General features: G+C 40.4%; 1 protein-coding gene across 1 annotated transcript in view; it reads right to left on the minus strand.

The window, feature by feature from the left end:
• LOC107809927 (uncharacterized) overlaps positions 1-25634 on the minus strand; it is a 39507-nt gene extending 13873 nt beyond the window's left edge. The window contains exons 1-17 of the mRNA XM_075221496.1: positions 24485-25634; positions 22625-23063; positions 19041-19128; positions 18753-18934; positions 18241-18377; positions 10226-10292; positions 8317-8446; positions 8069-8183; positions 5883-5958; positions 5608-5790; positions 5080-5240; positions 4033-4138; positions 3271-3472; positions 2859-3145; positions 2524-2645; positions 1654-1798; positions 1457-1549 (exon numbers count right to left, since the gene is read on the minus strand). Of these exons, the coding sequence (XP_075077597.1) occupies positions 1457-1549; positions 1654-1798; positions 2524-2645; positions 2859-3145; positions 3271-3472; positions 4033-4138; positions 5080-5240; positions 5608-5790; positions 5883-5958; positions 8069-8183; positions 8317-8446; positions 10226-10292; positions 18241-18377; positions 18753-18934; positions 19041-19128; positions 22625-23063; positions 24485-25464 (3513 nt within the window). The 5' untranslated portion in view covers positions 25465-25634. The remainder of the gene's footprint in view (positions 1-1456; positions 1550-1653; positions 1799-2523; positions 2646-2858; positions 3146-3270; positions 3473-4032; positions 4139-5079; positions 5241-5607; positions 5791-5882; positions 5959-8068; positions 8184-8316; positions 8447-10225; positions 10293-18240; positions 18378-18752; positions 18935-19040; positions 19129-22624; positions 23064-24484) is intronic.
• Between the last annotated feature and the right edge of the window lie 419 nt (positions 25635-26053).

The following is a 26053-nucleotide window of genomic DNA, read 5'->3' on the forward strand; positions in this document are numbered from 1 at the left end:
CACAGTGGAGACAGGGATTCTGCTCCCTTTCCTCACCACAATCCTCACTCACGAGAGATCGTGTAAACTGCAAGTGACATCAATAAAAACCTCACAGATTTTCCCTATCTTCTTGAATAGGTCAAGACACCAAAGATGCACCGGGAGACCCACCAATGTTTCGCCAGTGAAGCGAGGGTCAAGACACCCATCATGCTCCACCCATCTGTCTAGATTTAAAAAGTTCCCATCGAACCACCTGTTTCCTCTGACAAGAATTTCCGAAGCTTGAGACGTGTCAACAAAACGAAAGAGATATTGAGTGTCCCCCAATTGCGATATTTTCAGCCCGTCCTTGACGTTCCATGCCTCTACTGCCCAGTTCCTAACAGCCTCCGGAGAACCAACCCATCTGGAGAAAGACCCAATGAGACTAGATTCCAAGAAACCCTTGCGCCTGAGAGTGTGCTCCTCGGACAGCGAGAAGTGCGGCTCCTGTCCTACGTCGAGCTTTCGATGGCATCTTCCCCCCAAGTTCTAGGGCTGGCCAAGAGACAGCTTTCATAAAAGACATGTTTTCCAGTTTTCTAGATTCTAGAAAGAAAAAAGAGCTTCTCTCTGTACAATCCATCATATTCTAAATGTGGCTGTCCCGGAAAAACTGGCCGGAAAAAGCCTCAATAGTCGGGATAACAGTATTCACAGTGGGTGAAAACAGTATATATGAAGGGAGGAAGGTTTTCTCGTACTGAACAAAGGAAACAATCGTCAGAAACTGGGGTTTAAAGGCCGGAAAAAGAAAAAGTCGTCGGAATTTGGTAAAACTGGCACGGGATGGCTCGGAAATGCCTCGAGAAGAGGCTGTCTCAAGAAAAAAATTGAAAAGTCGCCGGAAAAGGCCACACGCGCCGGCGCGTGGCTGAAATCTCGCCGGAAAGACACGCGAGTTGGCGGCGCGTGAGAGCTCAGTTGCCGAAGAAATTTACTGGGGTTTGGACGCGGGGAGCTTGGCTCTTGATGGGTGTGGTGGAAAATTAGGAAGAAGAAGAGATGGAAGAGGCTCGGCCATAGGAAGCACTGTTGCGATGGCACTGTTGTGAGAATTGGTCTCTCTCGTTTAATATATGTACTTTCTATACACATCAATTTGCTTAAAATACCAATATATATATATATATAAAATATTTTGTTAAGCTAGTCGCAATTTTCAACATGCAGAAATCAGCCTGAAGCAACGTAGAACCTTACAAAAATAGTGAATAGTTCCACTAAGAATGAAAGACAAATGAATTGGACGAGATGATATAAGATTTAATCATGAACTCAAGCTCAATCTGCAATAAGTACACTGCAGATAGTCATACATCTAGCTCATTATAGTTCAACAAACTGAAGGCATATAACTTCAGCATCAGTCAATTAATGTTCAAGGCAACATCAAGATCACTAAAAAAAGAGAATATATAGCGATCACTACCTGAGAACAAGCTTCTTGATACCTGCCAACAGCACAAAGAAGATGTGTTCCAGACAAGGACCGGTCTGTTCTCACCATATTGGCAGCAACAACCTACACAAGCATCACAACAAGGTGATTTAACAAGGATGACATTACAAAGAAAAAGAAGGAATTTATCTGAAAACATAAAATGAAATATTGAAAGGAAGAAGCACCTTCACGGCTAGCTCAAGTAAAGACGTTGATACAGCTGAAGAAAGGGCAACGGCACGCAATGCATTTGCATAGAAATACGAACTCTCTGGAGGTGTGGAGAGCAGTAAACTAACTGCAGCTTCTAGGTTCCCAATCGATACTAATCTGGTAACCAGAAACAAAACCGTCAAACCAAACTGTTGATTATTCAACAAGTCAAGATCAAATGACAGTCACCTAATTAATTCCTTGGAAAGATCAGAAGTTAATTGCCATAGATGAAAATCTTCATTCTTGATTCCTTTAAATGTTCTGTTGTTCCTAAAGAGAGCAATAAATGATATTGGTTCTATTGCTTCACTAGTTTCAGGGACTGGTGGGATTTCCTGGAACATTTGCAATAATAGATTTGTGAAATTGTTTCGTATTTAACGGATAAATACATATTCTGCCTCCTCCCCCCTCCCCAAAAAAAACTTGTACCGAAATCCCTTTGACACAACCCTCCTTCACAAATATTCCCACACTAAACCTTTCACCAACTACGTCTAATACACCACTTTGGTGTCACGTATCAATGGCGTCTGACACGTTTCATTAACTTTTAAAAAAAATTTAAAATTGATAGACCCATTTTCTTCATCTTCCCACCACCGGGGGGGGGGGGGGGTGAATATGCATTAAGCCTTAAAGATAACACTTGATGTATGCCACCTTCTTAACCCCCCCCCCCCTAAAATCATCTATTGCCATCTATTCCTCACCCTACAGATTGGACAATATCTAAGTTCAAACTGAACTAGCTCAACCCTGTCAACCTCATTGACCAATAATCCTGGCGTGCTGGCATAAAAAGATACAAATAGACCAGTTATATAGAGGACACTCACTCGTGTACACGGTTTTGAATTGCCTCTTCTCCTTCCAGCTTTTCATGCCAAGGAATCTGCTCATTAGCACGCCCCCACAACTCTTGTTGTTCAAAGGCCATCAGTTGAAGTTGACCATTGCCCTGCCAGTGAGAAGCCATAAGATCAATACAATATCCTGGGTCTGGGAGTAGAACTAAAGGCACCTAATTTCCTTTATTTCTTGACAAGCCACTAAAGGCACCTAACTTAAAAGGTGAAAACCATTCCTACGAAATTTGAGTGCAGACACATAGTTAAACAGTCAAACTACATGCAGATTATCTGTTTCATGAATATTCAGCATTGAAACTAACCAAATCATTATTTTTTCCCTTTCCAGGCCCTGACTTTCCCTTTGATGATATCCTATTTAACATAGATACTTCATCAAGTTCTGAAGTTGAAGCTGATTGAGGGACTCTTGTTGGAGACTTGTTAGTCAATCTATTCATCCAGTAGTTTAGAGCTCGCGGTAATTGCAGCCAGAAAAGAGCTTCCATGGGTTCACCAAATATAGCAGCAGCAAAGGCAAACCTTACTGCAGAACCTTTATCCACTAGCCCAGCATACAGTCTAACCGTCTCATCATTAAGTATGCACCCTTGAGTAACAGACAATGAAACATGTCAAATGCTTCACCAAGTGTATTGTCTTTTACACAGTTAAATGTAAATGCTGATCGACTATACATTCTACAACATAATATGGATTACACAAAAATAACACCTTCTCTACGATAAGGTTCCAGTACTTTGAGAAGCATCTCAGGCACTACAGAGTCACCAATACGGGGTGATTCAATCATGTGATTACGAAGATCTCCAGCTGTTGGAGTTCCAGGAACTTGGTAGTTAGCATCATCTGGCGTTGTACTCCATGTATTAAACCATGACGGCTTCACACCTAACTGTAAGATGGTACGTAATGCCTGCAGTAGAAAATATCCACTTTAATACGAACTTTTTTTCTTTACCGAAAATAAAGCTACAGGATTTGTTGCATGCCAACAAAAAGGCCGATAATTGTACTATTTAACAACCTTAACCCAAATAGTTAATTTTGACAAGTCAAATGGACTTCAAGTCTAACTCAACCCTAAAATCTAGCTTTTAGGGTGAGGACTCCCAAAGACCATATAAGTAGAAACCCGCTCATTACCTCAACCAACATGGGAAACCAAAAATCTGGGCACGCCAAGACTGGACTTTCAAGGCGTGAATAGCGTAACGTAGGGGCCAACATTGGACAACACAACAGTGGAGATCAGTCTGACTGTGATACAATGATTAAAAAGAAATGGACGTTCGGCCTAACTCAATCTCACAAGCTAGCTCATGAGGTGAGGATTCTCCAAGACCATATAAGGAGGCAACAACTTCCCCCAACCAATGCTGGACACTTAACAAATCTAAAAAAATTTTCTCAATAAAGCAGTCCTAACTATATTAGTTTAGCATGCTTGGTGGAAAAAAGTGAAAGCAAAGTTACCAGGGCATGTGGTGTGGGTAGTAATATGGGAGAACACAAAGGCACCGGTCGAAATCTCTCTTTGAGTGGTCGAGCTTGGGGACCATGGACCATTTTATTGTCACTTCTGCATAAGCAAAAAACAGTTTTACAAAGATATGCAAGTTCAGGAACCAGGAACTCTGTAAAACAAATATATCTAGAATAGACAAAAGTTTGAAGTATAACAACAACAAGAACAACAAAAAAACCAGTATAATCCCACAAGTGGGGTCTAGGGAGGGTAGTGTGTACGCAGACCTTACCCCTAACAAAATTAGATATTATTTTGGGTTATTGGAGAATGTAAAAGAAATTGCATCAAGTTAGTATTTCCATTCATACTGCAAATATCAATTTTCTGCCTCCAGGAGTAGAAATTGCACAATATCAGACAACCACAGGATTCACTTAAGTTGTTCTCCGTGTGTTATACGGACTAGCATTCCTTAGTTTCAAGGCTAACGCAGGGACCTTTAACAGTTTCTGGAAGTTTATTACAGTATCAGGATTCTCTAAAATGTAGCGGGTAATGACTGCAATTCAAAGAAGCTAAAGCTAATTTCCCAAAAAAAAAAACGAGTGTGACAGAGACAATCAGAATACCAAATTATTAAAATTAAGGAACCTTCTTGAAAAGGACCAGTAATAGAACAAATTGAAACAGCATCACAGAATAAAATAACCAATCAAATCATGATGAACTCGTGCCAACTCCTAAGCACGATTGCGGACGATAAAAAAAGCAGAAACCGAGATAAAGTATTCTTCTGGCAACTTTAGACAAGCATTTACTTATTTTATGAAGGCTCCAGACAAGCATTTACTTTATCTGTGACCATGCATCTAGGAGGACAAGAAAGTGTATTATAACCAACACTGCAATTATTCCAGAGTCTAGAGTAGGCAAGCGGCTTCCTTCTCCAGCAGGTTGGTACATTTCAATTTTTACTGAAAGATGCTATTTTTAACCCGGGAGAACAGATAAAACAGATAATAAGACAGAATAGTAAGCTTGTTTGGACATACATATTGACTTCAACAAGGCGAAAGCTGCTATCAGCTCCAGCAATACATAACACCAGTGGATCATTCTTATCTGATCGCAAAGGCAACCAATCGAGTTCCAACACAAGAGTTCCAGGAAATTGAGGTTGTAAAAGTGAATTGGCTAATGGATCGGGCGAGTCCTGCAAATGAGAAAAGCGATATAGTTTAGAAGCAATTAGAACTGTGTGCCAGACTTTAAGATAAAACCTTTGAACAGCCAATCCTTGAGACTTTTGGCGAAACCCATGCAAAGAACTTGAGATAGGGGTAATGGAATGTTCAAAATGAAGCAGCATTGGGATTTCTGATACTACTGGTTATACTCTTAATCAGCAAAGCAAAAGTATAGCAACTCAGCTACCATTATGTATCTCATTATCTGTATTTTGAAGATGGGGAAACCTACACAAATTCAAATATCTCGACTTCCATATAAAGGAGGACACAAAAGCACACAGAATATTGAGGCACATGCAAAGAAATCAACAAGGGGAATTTCTCGCTTACCAGATCAAACACCGAGAATGTGTTATCATAAAATAAAATGGCAATACGCCCACGGCTACGATCTCCAGGAACAACTGGTGAGAACTTGATTCTGCGGATCCCTTCCCTATGGGTATTAAATGAAGACGACTGTCCAGTAGTAACATCCCACCAACGTATGTTTCCAGACCTGTCTCCCATAACCTGCAGAACGGATGCATAACTGCCAACCTTGTTAACAAATAAGCAACTAGACAGAAAGTGACACTTCAATGTAAAAAGAACACATGACATACCACATGAGGCAGCCGATAGGCCATTGCTGTCACCAATCCCTCAGATGAAACAAATGAAGATGAAGGCCACTTTGGTCTGGAAAAATGACAATAGCATTATGCGAGGTACATTAGTACAGCTGATAGTAAAACAAAGACACAGAAAGAGATAAGCAGATTCAAAGGTAAGGTAATCTGATTCTCTCTCTCACACACACACCCAAAAGAATTTCACAAGAAGTGACCTACACTTCTCTTTTAGATTGTCCCAGAAACTTGACATCTTTACTTATCATTGAACCTAACAAAAATCGATATTATTTATACAATTTCAAGCTTCATGCTATATCTTTCAAACAATTACTCTTTTCATTTGTCTTTTGGGGTGCATTTCTAACTACTTAAGAAAAAATTTCTACCAATGTACTTTCCTCTGAATTTACAAGCAGGTGAACTAGGGTCATTTTTACTGGACGAGGGAGCCTAAGGGGTGATGCCAGAAGAAAAAGAGCCCTCTGCTCTTCAGAAATTAAAGAATATTAAATGAGCAAGTCAAAAATACAACTGTTTATGCCAAAGAAAGAAAAAGAAAATAGTACTAATCTACCAGCCCAGGTTAGTGTAAAGCTCTGACAGTAATTTATAACAATCACGATATGCAAATTGAACCATACCAGAAGCAGAAGAAAATTAACACACTTTTTTACTACAAGTATTTTAATTTTCTTCAGTTCCTCATACTTAATTTGACCAAGATCATTCGTGAGAAATACTTATTTAATTGACATCATACATCAAAATAGAACTGAATAATCAGTTTATTTTGGCGTTGGCTGCGTCATGGAGTATTACTCCTATTTCCTTTACAACACTTTCTTTTGCTGCCTCACTTCACCCATTTGTTTTTCTAGTCAAATTACAACAACAACAACAACATACCCAGTATAATCCCACAAGTGAAGCCTGGAGAGGGTAGTGTTTACGCAGCCTTACCCCTACCTTGAAGAGGCTGTTTTCAATAGACCCTCGGCTCAAAGCAAACATGCATAACCAATCACAACAGAATAGAGAAAAAAACGCAGTAGTGAGAAAGTCAAAAAAGCAGTAATACCAACAAGATAATAGAAAAACTAGAACTAAAGCATCAAGGTAGTAGTAGAAATCTAGGAATTTCTAGTCAAACAATAGTTTAAAAAAAAGTTATCCCAACTAACAATAAAGAGAATGCTCCTACAGTGAGAACCAAGGCAACATCTTGGAGATATTTACATTCTGATTTGACAGCAGGTCCTCCAATGTAATCTGCCATCTTTTAACCCCCATTCTCTGAGGACATACTTATCCTACAACTCCAGCATTTTTCTTTTCTTGTTATAAATTTTCATGCATAAATAGAGACCACTGATGATCTAATATCTTGCACTCACTGCAACAGATACCTCATAAAAGAAGATCAGAGATTTGCACTACAATTGAAAAAACATTATGAGGTACTAATTTTTGTTACCAAGTCATAAATAAAGATTTAAACTGGAGCTCAGAATTAAAGGAAGACCATAGGTACACCAAAATTATCTAATCAATTGCATTGGTTGCTAACAGGCCACAGGGATACACTTTAAATTCCTATTATATAATCAGCCTGTTCACAGCATATAGGCCATTCAGAACTGTCCGTTCAACAGCTGAGTCGCTGGAAGCTTAAGCAGATTACAACATCTCTGCATACTTTGATCGGCAAAAGAACCTTTGCATTAGGTTTAAAAGTAGAAACAAGAAAAGATTTAATGAGTTTCTGCCCAACTTGAAAGAGAAATAAATACACAGACAGATATACATAGAAGGGTCAAAGGAAGCTAATCTAAAGGTCGGCTCTTTGACCAAATTAATATTGATTCATAATTTTGAATCAATCGTTATATCTAAATATTCATTTTTGATAAAGAAGCATTATACCTTCGCATTTTCTGGCATGGCTATAACTATCAAAAGTCAATTGTTCTTCCATTGCTTTAGACCATGCTTTCAAATACACTCCCTACCACCCGCAAAATTTGATTGGATGTAATAGTCCTCAGTAAAATGAAATCAGAAGGGAAATATTTGTAACTAATTCTACAAGACTGGACGAAAATTGACTTAGACAGTTAGACCACAAATATTAACTAATCGACCATCATAGTTTTATAAACATTAGAAGAAGATACCTGAAGTCACGGATCCTTCGACCATGAACCTCGAAAACCCCTAGTGCACCATTGACTAGTGCAAAAGAGAAACTTTCTGAAAATTCATCTTGAGATCCATCTGTCCCAGCTCCTTCTGCAGTCAAAAATTTACTCCTTCAGTATTAGCCATCACAGAAAACAACAGATCGTAAAAGATATCGTTTGTAAGTCAGATAAAGAAATATATATTTAAGTAATGAGTGAAAAAACAAGTATGCTGAGCTCACTAGCATCTGCTGCTTTTGTTGGGGAGGATGTTTCTGTTGATGGTACGGCAGGACGATCTTTAGGCACTGGCCGTGGTACTGTTGGAAGAGTCCATTCTAGCACAGTGAACGGGAGAGCTAGTGATCTAAGCTGCATTGAAAATATGATACAATAAAAGCTGGAAAGTAAAGATAAAGAATGCAATGCAAAGTAAGACCAACCAGGCAGACAAAAAGATGTAATATTTCTACTATACTTCAATTATATTTCTGTGAAATAATTCTTCTCTAACAATAAACAAGGAAACATCAGGCAAGGGGGATTAATACTCAGCTTTTTCAGGAGTATTGGTGACACTAGCTTAGCTACAAGCATTTGGTCGAAGGTATCATCTCCGTCAGGTAGTTGACAATCCAGTTCAGAGCCAAATCAATTTGTGGAATAAGTTTTTACAAGTAACTTAGCGTGTTTAGATACAGAAACAGCACATGACTGAAAAGGAACTGACACGGAATTACATGGTAAGCAAATCCTAAATAGCAAAGCATTCACATCCACGCTTCGAATTCTAATACAAGCTCCGCTTTTTTTTCCAAGGGAGCATTTTTTCAAAAGCCTGACTGGCTAAGTGAGAAGAATGTCTGGAGCAAGAAGTGGCAGAATCTGATATTTTCATAGCTAATCTGGATATTAGCTTCGTAAAGCTTTTCTTTCTCACTAATTTATTGGAATGAAGCAACAACTGATTTTGGCTGTTACAGTTAATTCCAGTGCACGTATACTGCTGAACGTCCTCTCCCTTGGGATTCTCAGCAGTTAATCGATGTAACCTGATAAATTCTACTTTCATGGAAGGAAGTTGTCTCGAAAGACCTACAATCTCTTGGAATCCATGCAAACTTAGCACATAATAAAGCACAATGGAAGAAAAAATCCATATAGGCGACATCAATTAGTTGTGATTAATGTTTAGTTTACTAGGGAGTCTTTTAGTCTGGCTAAAGATTTGTAAGATAGTAGAAAATATAGAGAACTTCTAGTGCTAGAGAACCTAAATCTTCAGATATTGGATTGCTACCGGTCTAGATAGAGTGACATGATCAGTGTGAATATTCATATAGCCAACCACAACTTGCTTCAAATTGAGGCGTAGTTGTTGTTTATCTTTGCAATACAAAAACTTAAGATGGTTGATCATTCTGGTAGAATTGGTCTGGAGATGATACAATCACCCACAAAGTCCTACATCCTAAAATGAACCAAGCAATACTGAAAGGTCCTTTATTACTGGAGTCTCAAATTAAACAAATCATTTCTTAAATCAGAAAAAAGTTCTTTTAGTATCAAGTAAAGTTTAGCCATGCAAGAACTTCTCACAGAAAAAAAGATGGAAAGCAAACTCATTTTTCTTTTCCTTTTTCCGTTAAGGGTGGGGAAGTAACTAGTATGCAGGCCCAGTGGTCAATGAAGATAGAGCAAATATTGGAGATCAAGGTTCCAAATCCCAACAGAGACAGAGACAAACAAAAAATTCTAGGTGATCTCTTCTCATCCTCCTAAGCCTTGGCGAAAGAGCTACCCGATACTTGTGCTGATGGGAGGTAGCAAGTAACTGAAGGAATAGTTGAGGTGAGCTCAAGCTAATCCGAACACCACGTCATCAAAAGAAAAGGTGGGGAAGTAACTACATTTCACTGTGAGCACCTTCAGAGCACTTAGAATCCACAGTCAAATCAAAAACTATGCCTCAATCTCATTGACTAGGTCAACTTACAAATCACAATACTTCCATTTTTTTTAAATGGATCCACAATACATTCATTAATTCAAAAAATGCTATATCAAGATCCAAAAAGTAATTGCAACAACCCGGAAACATATTTTACTCGACATGAATCATGGCGAGAACAAGGGAAAGAACATATTTACCATGATTGGTGTCTTAGTCATAGCCCAAACTTCTACTGGTGCATCACGAAACAAAATCAAAAGGTACCTACATAATAGAAAACCACTTTTAGACTTAAAAGATTAGGGAACATCAAAGACTTTTATCAGCTCAATGAGACATGATAAAAAAGGACATAGAACAAGATGTGGAACAAAGAGAACACACATTGTGAGTCACTTAATGTTTTTTGGGACAAAGTAAATCATTAACTAGAAAGAATCACTCATATCGCAGGTATCTTGAGAGCAAAGAGGAATTCAGTACCCATTCATATATAATCTAACTAGCATCAACAAGAGTTTCCCTAAGATCCCCTTCCCCGAGTAGTTATGCTGCACTTAAAAGATTACTCGTGTCTTCAATGCTCCAGATGAGTTTAGGAATGGAAGAAGAGGGTCAATCATGGGGCAAGCCTGGAAAACAACCTCCCCAACTCCCGACTCCCAATTTTTTCTTTAAAAACAATGCAAAGGAATTACCAAACGGAAAACAATGCAAAGGAAGTGCTACATGGGCACAAAGCTGTTATTTGACTAAAAGAAACAAACAAAGACAAAGAAAAAGAGTGAATTTTGTACTAAAGCAATTTGAAGTGCATCAGCAATGGAGAAACAAAACTTAGTGGGAAGGAGGAAGAGACTAACTTATTTGTCTCTCTACATTTCTTTTCCAGAAATTGTTTTTTATTTTATAATTAAGAAAAACTCTTTCCATGTTTCATAAGTCAATAACACTAATGTCCTTACATTCATGAGGTGGCAGGTGCATCCATGATATACTGTGATCCCATGACACGTAAAATGGGTGCCACATTGTCTTTTCTAATGTCAAATAGAATGTTCAAAATAACAAACATAGTCCTTAAAAATCTAATCTCAAGAAACATGAAAACGCTCTGGAGCTTGGCCAACTAAAATTTCAACATTTCTCATTCCCTAGCACATGCATGCCTCTTGTAAATGAAATGGTATGATCCTTCAGCAAAGCCTAACTGCTCCTAGTCATTGTGAGAAGGCACGGGATAAAATATGTTATTGATATTGAATGAACAATACAATACAAGAGGTCCTTATTTCTAGCTATACTATACATGGACATACTACTCCTCTACCAATGTGGGACAATACTACACTATATACATGTTGTAAACTAACACTCCCCCTCAAGCCGATACATATAAATCATATGTACCGAGCTTATTACATATATAACCAATACGAGGACCAGTAAGACACTTGGTGAAAATATCTGCAAGTTGATCATTCGACCTCACAAACTTTGTAGCAATCTCTCCTGAAAGTATCTTTTCTCTGACGAAGTGACAATCAATCTCAATGTGTTTAGTTCTCTCAATGTGACACCGGATTTGATGCAATATGAAAGGCAACTTGATTATCGCACACAAGTTCCATCCGACTGATTTCACCAAATTTCAACTCCTTGAGCAATTGTTTGGTCCAAACTAGCTCACATATTGCCATAGCCATTGTTCGATATTCTGCTTCTGCACTAGACCGAGCAACTACATTCTGTTTCTTGCTCTTCCAGGACACCAAATTTCCTCCTACTAAAACACAATATACAGACGTAGAACGTCTATCAGAAGGTGATCCTGCCCAATCAGCATCTGAGTATCCAATGATCTGCTCATGACCTCGATCCTCAAAGAGTAACCCTTTGCCTGGAGCCGATTTTATATATCGAATAATGCGGACAACTGCATCCCAATGACTATCCAGGGAGAATTCATAAACTGACTTACAACACTCACAGGATAAGAAATGTTGGGCCTAGTCACTGTGAGATAATTTAATTTTCCAACCAGCCGCCTATAGCTTGCAGGATCGCTAAGCGACTCCCCCTGTCCTGGCATAAGTTTAGAATTCGGATCCATCGGAGTGTCAACAGGTCTGCAACTTATCATCCCGTCTCCTCAAGAATGTCTAAAGCATATTTTCTTTGAGAAATAACAATACCTGAGCTAGACTGGGCAACCTTAATACCTAGAAAGTACTTTAATCTGCCTAGATCCTTAGTTTGGAAGTGCTGGAAGAGATGCTGCTTCAGATTGGTAATACCATCCTGATCATTGCCAGTAATAACAATATCATCAACATAGACTACCAGATAAATACAGAGACTTGAAGTAGAGTGCTGATAAAACACAGAGTGATCAGCTTCACTACGAATCATGCCAAACTCTTGGATAACCGTGCTGAACTTACCAAACCAGGCTCGAGGAGACTGCTTTAGACCATAAAGTGACCGACGCAAGCGACATACAAGGCCACGAGACTCCCCCTGAGCAACAAAACCAGGTGGTTGCTCCATATAAACCTCATCCTCAAGATCACCGTGAAGAAAGGCATTTTTAATGTCCAGCTGATAGAGGGGCCAATGACGAACCGCAGCCATGGATAGAAAAAGGCGGACTGAAGCCACTTTAGCCACGGGAGAGAAGGTATCACTGTAATCGAGCCCAAATATCTGAGTATATCCTTTGGCAACAAGACGGGCCTTAAGTCGATCAATCTGTCCATCGGGACCAACTTTGACTGCATAAACCCAACGACAACCAACAGTAGATTTACCTGAGGGAAGAGGAACAAGCTTCCAAGTACCACTTGTATGTAAAGCAGACATCTCGTCACTCATAGCCTGTCGCCATCCTGGATGAGACAACGCTTCACCTGTAGACTTAGGGATGAAAATCGAGGACAAAGAAGATATAAAAGCATAATGGGGAGATGACAGACGATGATAGCTCAAACCGACATAATAAGGATTAGAGTTAAGAGTGGTCCGTATACCTTTCCGAAGTGCAATCGGTGTACTAGGAGCAGGGTCCGCAGCAGGAGCAGGGTCAGGTGCAGGACGAGAACCAGTTGGGCCTGATGGAGGACGCAAACGACGATGATAAGTCAAAAGTAGTGTTCCTGTGGCTGGGGAACAACACTAGACTCGTCAACGGTTGGCATGGATGAAACCTCTGTGGTCGAAGGTGGAGGAGGAACTATAGTAAACTCCTCAAAGGTCGGTATAGGTAAGACCTCAGATATATCATGATGGTCAGCAGAAGTAAAGAAAGGTTTAGACTCAAAAAATGTGACGTCAACTGACATAAGGTACCTACGAAGATCTGGAGAATAACAACGATATCCCTTCTGAACACGAGAATAACCAAGGAAGACACACTTGAGAGCACGAGGAGCTTACTTATCTTTCTCAGGGGCTAAGTTATGAACAAAACACGTGCTCCCAAAAACACGAGGTGGAAGAGAGTATAAGGGTGACTGGAAAAACAATACTGAATGCGGAATCTGATTCTTGATGGGAGATGAAGGCATCCGATTAATCAAATAACAAGCTGTGAGAACTGCATCGCCCCAAAAACGCAACGGAACACGAGATTCAATTAGAAGTGTGCGAGCAGTCTCAATAAGGTGCCTATTCTTTCTCTCAGCAACCCCATTTTGCTGAGGGGTATAAGGACAAGATGTCTGATGAATAATTCCTTGAGAAGTCATAAACTGCTGAAATTGAGAAGATAAATATTCTAAGGCATTATCACTGCGAAAAATACGAATAGAAACACCAAATTGGTTTTTGATTTCAGCACAGAAACTCTGGAATATAGAAAATAACTCAGAACGATCTTTCATTAAGAAAAGCCAAGTACATCTTGAATAATCATCAATGAAACTAACAAAATAACGAAATCCCAAGGATGAACTGACTCTACTAGGACCCCATATATCAGAATGAACTAAGGAGAAGACAGACTCTGCATGACTCTCAACACTACGCGAAAAGGAGGCTCGGGTATGTTTCCCAAGGTGACACGACTCACAATCTAATATAGACAAACTAGATAAACTAGGCACTATCTTCTGAAGTTTGGATAAACTCGGATGTCCTAAACGTCTGTGGATTAGAATTGGAGATCTGTAACTAGACATGTTGTGGAAGGACTGAGTGAGTTAAGGTAGTAAAGGCCTTCTGATTCACGTCCTGTACCAATTGTCTGTCCCGTACTGCGGTCCTGCATAATAAAAGAATTGTCAATAAAATATATACCACAATGGAGGACACGAGTCAAACGACTAACAGATGCAAGACTAAAAGGGCATCCAGGGACATAAAGAACGGAATCTAGGGTGATAGAAGACAAGGGATTAGCTTGTCCAACTCCTTTTGCCTTAGTTTGACATCCATTGGCTTAAGTAACAGTGGGAAGAGACTGTGAATATACAATATTTGACAAAAATGATATATTACTAGAGATGTGATCAGAAGCGCCTGAGTCCATGACCCATGGGCCAAGAGTACTAGACTGGGAAACACAAGCAAAAGAATTACCAGTAACAGAAGTATCAGTTTGAGCAACTGAGGCTACTTGTGGAGATGTCTGCTTACTTGCTCGATACTGAAGGAGCTCATTATATTTTTCTTTAGATAAAGAAAATCCTTGGTTACCTGGAGTCTCGGTCTGAGCAATGTAAGCATTTTTGGGTGGACGACCATGTAAGGAATAGCACATTTCACGAGTGTGTCCAAGTTTGTGACAACAAGAACACTTGGGTCTAGATCTTCCAAAACGACCTCCTCCTCGTCTATGCTTCATAGTTTGAGATGCCCGAACATCCATTATCTGGGATGCAAGAACAGAGGAATCAAGTATCTGTGATGAGATCACTGGTGGACGGCAGCTGGGGCAGTACATGCAGACCCACCAGTTGCCCCAGTTCAGGAGTAGGCTCCAGTTGTGGACGAGCCTGTGGGACCAGCTCCGGCACCACCCGTACCCATTGCGATTCCAGGCCTTCAAGAGGCCTTAGCTCAGATTCTGACCGCGTGTACCAGTCTTGCTCAGGCGGTCTCTGTTCCGGCCGCAACAGCCACTTCTCAGGCCGGGGGAGGTGCTCAGACTCCCACTGCCCGCACACCAAAGCAGGTGGTACAGCGATTCCAGACATCGGGGGCACCACCAGCCCAGCCGGTTGCAGTTGCTTGCTGCTCAGGATTATGTTATTCCTGCTATGCCTGAGGATGAGTAGCATAGATTGGAGAGGTTTGGGAGGCTCCAACCTCCATCTTTCGGTGGTGCAGAGGGAGAGGATGCACAGGGTTTCTTGGACAGGTGTCAAAGGATACTCCGTACGGCAGGTATTCTAGAGACCAGTGGGGTCTCGTTCACTACTTTTCAGTTCTCTGGGTTGCCTTCAGTTGATGGGAGGCTTACGAGAGGCATAGGCCGGTCGGCGCAGCACCCCTTACATGGCAGCAGTTCTCTGTTCTTTTCCTGGAGAAGTTCGTGCCTCAGTCCCGCAGAGAGGAGCTGCGCAGGCAGTTCGAGCAGCTTCATCAGGGTGATATGTCCGTGACGCAGTATGAGATGAGATTTTCTGAGTTGGCCCGTCATGCTATCTGGTTGGTTCCCACAGATAGAGAGAGTATCAGGAGGTTCATAGATGGCTCACTTTTCAGTTGCGGTGCTACTTTTGATGAGGTTGTCGACATTGCTCGTCAGATTGAGATGGTTCACAGCTAGGAGCGGGTTGAGAGAGAGGCCAAGAGGCCTCGTGGGCAGGGTGGATTTAGCGGTGTTCCTTCTGGGGGCAGTTCTACCACGGTAGGAGTCGTCCTTTCAGACATGCTTAGACGGCTCGCCTAGTTCACCGTGGTGCATCATCTGGCCATGGTTCACACAGTTATCAGCAGGGCCATTCATCTCTCAGTGCCCTCCCGGCTCAGAGTTCGTCCCGTGCTCCATCGGGTCAGGGCTCATCTATGCCAGGTCTTTCTACCAGTTATCCTGGTGCTCAGGGCTCCTTTCAGTCCCCAGCACCAACACCGGGGAGTTGCTATGAGTGTGGAGAGTTTGGCCAAATTAGGAGACATTGTCCCCGCCTTACGGGAGGTCCGGCTCAGCAGAGGAGCCAGTCTATGACATTAGCACCAGTTTCTTCACCACACGCTTAGCCAGCTCAAGGTGGAGCCCAGTTAGCTAGGGGTCGCCCGAGAGGGGGAGGCTGATCAGGGGGCGGCCAGGCCCGTTTCTATGCTCTTCCTGCCAGACCAGATGCCATTGCTTCGGATGCTGTGATTACAGGTATTGTCTCAATTTGCCATAGAGATGCCTCTGTATTATTTGACCCTGGTTTCACTTATTCATATGTGTCCTCGTATTTCGCTCATTATCTGGTTATGCCATGTGAGTCTCTAGTTGCATCTGTTTTTGTATCCACACAGTGGGTTATACTATCATTGTGGACCGTGTATATCGGTCATGTGTGGTGACTATTGGGAGTCTGGAGACTAGAGTGGACCTCTTGTTGCTTAGTATGGTCGATTTTGACGTGATTTTGGGTATGGATTGGTTGTCTCCATGTCATGTTGTTCTAGATTATCACGATAAGACCGTGACGTTGGCGATGCCGGGGTTGCCGAGGGTTTAGTGGAGCGGCTCTATAGACTATGTTCCCAGTAGAATAATTTCATACTTGAAAGCTCAGCGGATGGTTAAGAAAGGTTGTCTATCTTATCTGGCCTTTGTGAGGGATGTTAGTGCAGAGGCCCTGCTATTGATTCTGTTCTGGTGCTGCGAGATTTCCCGGATGTGTTTCCTGCAGACCTGTCGGGCATGGCGGAGTAATCGAGAGAATAATTCATCAACTGTCGGGACAGTCGGACTAGTCAAAATCTGGTCGCGTACTGAATCAAGATTATTAGGAAGTCCAGCGAGGGTAAGAACGAGAAACATCTTCTGTCGCTGCTCTTGTTGTTTTTCCACACTAGCAGAAACTGGCATCAACTTCTCAAATTCCCCCATGACTGCCTGTACTTGACCCAAGTAAGTAGACATATCCAATTCCTGCTTCTTTAAGTTTGTCATCCGTGATATCACATCATAGAAGCGAGATATGTCATGTATAAGGTGCGTGCCTTTGCCCAAACCAAATAACATGTCTGGAATGGACGAAATAAGGGCATCAACTTGGAATCAATAGATCGCCACAAGATGTTACATAACTGAGCATCAATTTTTGCCCAAAGTGCTATTGCCTTTTCATCTCCATCGCTAGACTGTTTGATTAGATGATCTTGAACACCTTGACCTCTACACCATAACTCGACAGATGAAACCCAAGCTAAGTAGTTTGAACCTCCCATTAAAGGTTCCGAGGTAATAATAGCACTAGAGCTTCCAGAACTCATGTTTCTAGACCCAAAAGCATCAAATCCCAAAGACATTGTTGCAAATTATTACCAAATAAGAGAAAGAATCAACTGTAATCCACTGAAACAGAGTACGGAAACACAGAAACAGAATACTGAAATACTGTAGCTGCCGGAATCTATTGTAGCTGTCGGAATAGTACTGTAGCTGCCGGAAAAACACAAAGTTGTCGGAATGAAATGAAAACACTAGGGGTAGGATCGGAATTACCAGACGACCCAACTGTTCTGAAGGAAGATTTTCAAAAAATGGCTGGAAGTGGTCGTACGCGCCGGCGCGTGAGCTTCTGGTGGCGCGTGGAGACGCGTGAGGAGGCTGTTGCCGGAGCTTTTCACTAGGGTTTGGTCGCCGGACAGTGACGACTCTTGTGGTAGTGTTGGATTTTGCACAACACTGACAGTAATGAAGCAGATAGAAAACAACCTTAAAAAAAGTACTGATTTCTCTTTCCCGGAATCGCTGAAATTTATGCACAGCGATAAGTCTCTCACAATTGCTCTGATACCATGTGAGAAGGCACGGGAGAAAATATGTTATTGATATTGAATGAACAATACAATACAAGAGGTCCTTATTTATAGCTATACTATACAAGGACATACTACTCCTCTACCAATGTGGGACAATACTACACTATATACATGCTGTAAACTAACACTTAAAGAGTAAAGATCTCGTTAAATTTACTGCGTCGGGGAAACAAAAGCAATTCATCTTTTCATGCACACAATATTTACGGGATGACACATGCACCTGCCAGAAGATGAAGCCCTTAAAGCTCTAATAGGTGCTCGCTCTGGCTTCTGTAGAACTCGAAATGGTCGATTGAGTCCACTTCGAAGACATGTCACAACAAGCCTATTGATGTAGCCACCTGCTTTTTCTGTACCCTGAAGTCCAAAATGAAGATTCCTTGTGAGGACATTCATTTTTTATATATAAACTAATGAATTTCCCTGTGCTTCATGCGGTTGCAAAAGATACTCAAATCTTAACATAACCCAAAAAAGGGAGGAAAAAGGAGGATAATTCACTTGCATTTGAGGGTGAAATAGCCCCTTAATATATTTAGGAATATTCATGAATCGATTTGAGTCAGTTTTTACCTAAAACAAACAGTATATGCAACGGAAAAAAGAATATGCAATGGAAGAGTACTCCTTGATAGAAATGCTAAAGAAGCCACTGAACAGGTAGAGAAGAAGATGCAAACATAATGTTTTAGCCTTGGAAATAGTGAACTTTCCACTGTACATGTTTGTCACCTGTGAGTACGAGAAAGAAACCAGCCGGGAATTGCCAAGCCACCTTAATCCCCTGACAACACTGTTATGGACTGCAAAGCTAACGGTGACAGCATTGGCAGAGACATCAATCACATCTATTGTACCACTTTGAGTTCCCACAGCAACCAGCGGAACAGCCACAGCTGGAGAGTTTCCTCCACCTTCATGATTGTAAGCTATTTAGTGGCAAAAGCAGCACTACCTCGTCCAAAAACTTGATAAATTTTATATAACACAAACAAAGTAGCAGTCCACAAATATACTTACGTCCCAAGGTAGCAGTCAAAGAAGGGGAAGGTACGGCCAGCATAGTCACTGCTGAAGAAAGAAGATGAAGCTGTCCCACTAGACTAATCTGCAATCGTAAACTGGCCTTCAGCTATAGTTAAAAAAGCTTAAATTCTAAGACAAAGGAAGAAATTGTTATAAAATAAAAACTGTAAAGTAAAGACAATTATAGAGAGAAACTAATATATTAAAACTTCAAACTTATGTACATAATGAACTGAAAACTCCTCTATTTATAGAAGAAAGGAAGCAGCTGCGAGGCTTTTCAGGAAGCAACTGCGAGGCTTTTCTTTAGCTGCTTGTAAGTTGTCTACATGAGCTGCTTGCAACCTGCCTGTTTAATAAGAAGCTGCTGCAAATCATTTCATTGAGCTGCTTGCAACAGCTGCTTGTAGATAAACTTCAACAGAGTACTAAATGGATAATCTTCTTCAGGAAGATTATCTATAGCGCAGTAATAAATGGACATCCACAATATAATTTTTTTCATAACAGAAATTAGTTTATCAATCATTTATTTAAGGGCCCATGATCACATGCTTCATTTTTTCCCTGTCAACCAATGAAAGGAGACCCTCCATCCCAGCAAGAATGACCAGAATGAATATTTTCTCCACTATTTGTGCAGGTATAACATAAAAAGTATACCTTGTAAAACCTATCACTCAACTGTGAAAGAACGAGGAATAGAGCCAACTCTTTTGGTTGACAAGGAAGCCCTATGAAAAGAGCTCACGCAACTCAAGTAACTGGGACACCAAGTCTTGAATTTTACATTACTGTTGTGCCTAACTATAAATAGGTTGCTTCATTTTAACCCTTGCACGCAATCAGTAAGTCCAATATATTTGTCTATATGATGCCTGCACCTTTTACATAATAAAAAAAAAAGATTGGAGGACGTCAAAGTACCACCTTTAGCGAATATTGTCAAGAACTCTATCCTACTGAATAGAAGCCCTGTTGGCTTTTTCTCCCCTAAGAGAGGAATAAGGCAAGGGGATCCTTTATCCCCTTTTCTCTTTATCCGAGCAATGGAGGGTCTGAGCAAAATGTTGGAGAAGGCCAAACAACTACAATGGTTGGAGGGATTTGGTATTGGCAGTAGACCAGAGTCTTCAGTCTCTGTGTCCCATCTATTATATGCCGATGATACTCTCATTTTCTGTGGTGCAGAGGAGTCACAAGTTCAATATCTCAACATCACATTGATGATTTTTGAAGCTTTGTCTGGGCTACACATTAACATGTCAAAAAGTGTCATATACCCTATTAATTGTGTACCTAACCTGGAGGTGTTGGCAGAGATCATGTGTTGCAATACGGGTTCATTCCCAACCACTTACCTAGGCTTTCCATTGGGGGCTAGACATAGATCAACTGAGGTATGGAATGGGGTTATTGAAAATTTTGAAAAAAGGCTAGCTTCCTGGCAGCAACAGTATCTCTCCTTTGGTGGCAGACTAACTCTAATCAGTACTACTGGATAGCTTACCAACCTACATTATGTCTCTATTTCCTCTACCAGTTAAAGTTCGAAAGCAGCTTGATAAACTCAGGTGCTCATTCTTATGGGAAGGTAATTCCAAAGATCACAAATTCCATCTTGTGAAATGGGATAAGGTAATACTTCCCAAATCACTTGGGGGTCTAGGAATTAAGGATTTGTCACTACACAGTAAGAGCATGTTGATGAAATGGCTTTGGAGGTATAATCAAGAAGGAATGAGTCTATGGAAGGAAGTAGTACAAGCTAAGTATGGCAGTGATAGTCACTGGTGTTCCAATATGGTTAATACACCCTATGGTTGTGGTCTATGGAAGGGTATCAGGAAGCTGTGGAATACCTTCTCTCTTAATACAACTCTCCAGGTGGGCAGTGGGGAACACATTCTATTTTGGAAGGATCTTTGGACTGGTCAAAGCACTCTGAAGGATGCTTACCCAACACTATTCTCAGTTGCATCTAACTCAAACTCTACAGTAGCTCAAAACTGGGAGGAGAACACTTGGAGCCCAAGATTAAGGAGAAACCTGAATGATTGGGAGATAGAGGATCTGCTAGCTCTACTTGGCAGCCTTCAGAACATTTCCATCAACAACCAAGGCAGAGATAGACTTAAATGGGGCAAGAGTAGGGGTGGTTCCTATTCAGTCAAAGCATGCTACTACAACATGAGCACTAACAAAGCATTGATTGATCAGTGGCCATGGAGGGTTATTTGGAAGACTAAAATTCCCCCTAAGGTTAGTGGTTTCTGTTGGATAACACTACAGGGTGCTTGCCTAACTCATGATAACCTTCTCATAAGGGGTTTCCAACTTGCCAACAGATGCCATATGTGTCTTAGCAATCATGAAACAATCAATCACCTGTTCCTCCACTGTACAGTTGCAACAGACATCTGGTCTATGTTTATTTCACTTTTTAGTCTACAATGGACTATGCCACGCAATGTCAGGGATGCCTTTGTGAGCTGGAGCTCCTGAAAAGTTGAGAAGTCCATCAAGAGAATCTGGTCTATGGTTCCTGCTGTTATTTTGTGGTGCATATGGACAGAAAGGAATCAAAGATGCTTTGATGGCATTTCAACTGTCAGACACAAACTCAAGGCTAGAGTTTAGTTTTACTTTTTTGCTGGGTGAATCACACCCCTGTGTATAACCCTGACCTTTTCTTGGACTTTATCAACTCTATAGTATTGTAATAGGTTTTTGTCCTTCCTTGGAGCTGATATCTCCTTTTCTTTTGTAATCATTGCATCTTCTGGATGCCTTTTAATTAATACACAACTTCATCAAAAAAAGTACCACCTTTAGCGACACTCTACCTACTATTTATTTGCTCCACCCCATAGACCCAAAATAAATGTTACCTTTGATGAGAAAGCAATTAATATAAGTTGCTCCCCCGTCTTCTCAATCATAGTAATGGAAACACTTCTTATTTAAAATATCTAGTCAAGACGCTTGGATAATAAATCAAATCTTTCCAAGTACAAGCAGCGCAAGTGCTTCAGTGATAACAATATAAGTATCAGAAAACACAGGCAGCAATAAAAGTGAGATTATAGGTAATCCCCGAATGTACACTCTATAAAACTCCCTCAATTCAAATATAAGCTGGAAATGTTGTACATGAATAATGGCTTTTGCCTTTTAAGCTGACACTTTCATGTTGTATACTCGCAAGAACTTTTTTCTTTGTCCTTTCCGTAATTAACATAGAACAGAATGGAACCTTCTCTAACTTATACCCTTTTCTGAAGCCAGTATAATCCAGTGAAATCAGAATCCCCTCTTTTAGTTTTATCTGCTTCTTCTTTCTATATAATCTAGTTTCCTTTCTTTTGTTTTTTTATCAATATATATTTTTTGTAAATATACAGATTGGGGGGGGGGGGGGCTTAAGCTAGTGATGTCAATAATATATATTTTATACCCAAGTTATGCCTGTGAATGTGGTTAATCCATTGTTCATAATTTTGTTAGTACAGTGCCAGTGCAATCCAACATGATATTCGACATTGTTTTATGACCAAAGTTATGCATGTTCAACCAACCTTGAAGGACACTTCATCCTGGCTTGTAGGGGATTTTGAGAGACTGGTCCTGCTGCTAGTACTAATCTCAGAGATGTGACCAATGGGAATCTCTGAAGGTATAGTTTTACAGGCTTCTACAACATTATCTGGATTTGTCATGTCCTTCTGAACATCTACAGATCCTTCAGCAGTCAGGAGCCATTTCCATACTTTCCCATCATCAGAAATGGAGATCAAACGAGTCTTAGATAAAACAAGAGATTCATCACAAAAATCAAATGGATTATCAAAATCCACATCAACTGAATGATGTGCATCTGAATATAGCTTGCCAATATTTTGAAGGGCGGCAACTGAATGGGAGATAACAGCTGCAAGAATTGAGGGGGAAGGAACAGATGTGCCAATTGAGGGCATTAGCTCTTCCATCGCACACACTGTGTGCACTTGCTCTCCGCTGTGACAACATGCAGATTGTTATCCCTTTGAACTCCCATGAATACAAGAATTCAGTAATTATAATGCAAGAAGAAAAAAAAACACAAATATCAAAGTTTCTAGTCACGGTCATGGAAAACAAGGACAAAGAAAATGTTTACGAGGGTAAGAAAAATTAACCAATAGACTAATGAAAAAGAGCATTGCATATGAGTGCTCGCAGGAATTGGTGAATTCAGGCTGAAAACAACATTTATCTGGCTACCACAACACCAAAGAGCTCCTGAGCTAAGTCATGGATATCTTTAAGAAACACCACAATCCATACTACATATACCTACAAATCAACCCAACTATGAACTTCTTGAACCCCAACTTAATCAGCTTGCAAAGTTAGTTCAAGAATATAAGGTTGGATTAAAACTCCCTATTATGAGATGCTTGTAGATCAATTAATATCAGTTAACTAAACCTCAAATTCAGAACTAGTTGAGAACGAGTATACGAATCCTCCATGTCCGCTTTATCCGGGCTCAATTTGTTTTAGTACTATACAATTTGTCCTTTAAGGTAAATTAGGTGTACTTTAAAGTTAGAGGTTCTCCAAATCTCACAATTCCACACACTGAATTACAAGTCTCTAACTAGATTAAAACAATTTCTAGCTAATACCTGAACAAACTTCGAATTGAATGTAAGTATAACAACAATGACGAAGTTGTTTTATCGCCTATAAAGATCTGCATTATGATTTGTTCTTAGCAAAGTCAACATTGATTAGAGCACATAGATCTTTGGGACAATTTCCCTCGGTCTGATTTTAGTTCTACCTCATCCTTTTTTTTAACATCTCCAATCATCATAGTACCGCACTAATGGACTCAATGCATTTGGAGGTCTAAGTGGGACATGTTTAAACCCTTCCTTAGGTGCTCATAAATCAAGATAAATTCATTTCTTTTTGTTCTCTTTGGTTATACAACTAAAACACCAAAAATAATCCAACTTTATCTCGCATGAAACAACAAGGAAAGCAAATGAATGTTCGTGGATGCGAATCAATACCCTAAACATCTCGACAACTGCAGTTTAGCACAACCTTTGTGAATTGAAGTATTCGCACATCTTATTTTTCCCTCTCATCGGAAAACTACAACTATAACCTTCTAAGTTTGTCGCAAGAAACATTAAGGTTCACGCACGGGCAAATGCAAAAGTCAATATAGTCAACTATATAGTCAATCATTCGCATGGCAATAACTGATCCTAAATCATAATCAAAGAGTGAACAGAATTCATAGTTTGAAGTTAAATGCTCCAACATGCATAGTACAATACACCAAAACAAGTTAAAAATCACATGTCAATCACGTAAAGCTACAGAAATCAGCAACTACAATGTCGAACTCATGCCAAGTAAAGTTTCTTTTAAGTACTTACTCTTTCCGCCGCCAAGTACTGAGCTTTCCATCAAGATGAGCACAGTACAAAACCTCAATATTCGAGTCGGGCAACACCTCGACAAACTTCCCACATCCCCGGGGCAGTCCAGCAGAGAACAATGCCGTCTCATACTGCAAATCAAACACCACCAACTCCCTTGGAAATGCCACGAACATCAAGTGCCTCCAGTGCGGCGAAAACGCGAATTTCGCCATGTACGTCGGAAATGTAGCCGACGCCGGAGCTCCATTACCACCTCCGGTAGCAGATGAAGATGAATCTCTCTCTAGCTTCAGTAATTCAGAAGCGTCCGTACGAATCTGAAGCTCCTTTAACACGACATCATTCTCCGTATCCCCTAACGCAGTTACTGAAAGCAAAAATCCTTTAAGCCCAAGGGCACAAAAATGGCGGGAATCAAACGGATCACGACGGATACACGAGAAATACTCCGGCGACGCGTCGTATTTGAAGAAACAACGACCGGTTGAAGTATTATAAAGAGAGAGCAAACTCGGTCCGCAGAGAGCAGCTAGGATCCACGAATCCGGTCCAGTTTGAACCCAACAGAGATCCTGAATCCCTAATTTAGAACCGGAACCCGAAACGGTATCGAAGAAAACAGTGGGTGATTTAGACCGGAAATCGAGTAAACAAATTCGGCCTTGACGATCACCGACGGCGAGGAGGAGGTGATGTTGAGGAATGTCGATGAGATGCGGGAGAGGCTGTGGGGACCACTTAACGGAGGTAATGAAAGGGGAAAGTGAGGTAGTGGAGGTGGTAGGGGGTGGGAGAGGGATAGTGGTGACGAGTTGCATGGAATGAGTTTCGACGACTGAAACAGAGCTGCCGGAGGAATAAGCGAAGAGGCCGGCGGGAGAAATGTCGACGGATCCGCCGTTGGAACGGGATGGTGGGCCCGGTAACATACAGTCCCATGACTCATTGGGCGGTCTTTGAATTTGTATCGACATGTTTTATTGGTTCAAACTTCAGTGTCCAAACTCAGAGCTGAGATTTGGGAATTGAAAGAAAGTTCAGTAAGGACTGAAGAAGATGGCCATGGACATGGTAGCACGTTGAACAGTCAAATTGTAAAGTGATTTTGATGAATAAAAAAGGTGCAATTGTTTTAATCAATATGTTCTTTCTTAACTTTTTTTCTTGGAATTATTGTTAACTAGTCAATTTGTGTTGTAAAAGAAAATAATAAATTTATGATTTTGATCTTATTATTATTTAATTAAATATAACATACTGTTAAATCTATAAATATCTTTTCATAATTCTGGAGTATTAAAATAAACAAATTAATTTATTTTTTTTTCAAGAGATTGATCAAAAAGCTAGTAATGTGTACAACTAAAGTTCCCAAAAAAAGGTCAAATCAAACCATCAAATATATATTTGTTTTAGGCAAAGAAGTAAAAATAAAAAGAAGTAGCTGCGGTGGCACCACAACAAAAAGACTAAATAAATATCTTTAAAAAAGTTTTACTCGCTCACTATATATTTTTGTCACACTTTTCCAAATTAATTCTTAAAAGTTTAGTCAAGCAGCCT

This window comes from Nicotiana tabacum, chromosome 9 (assembly GCF_000715075.1).
Source record: "Nicotiana tabacum cultivar K326 chromosome 9, ASM71507v2, whole genome shotgun sequence".
Classification (NCBI taxonomy): domain Eukaryota; kingdom Viridiplantae; phylum Streptophyta; class Magnoliopsida; order Solanales; family Solanaceae; genus Nicotiana; species Nicotiana tabacum.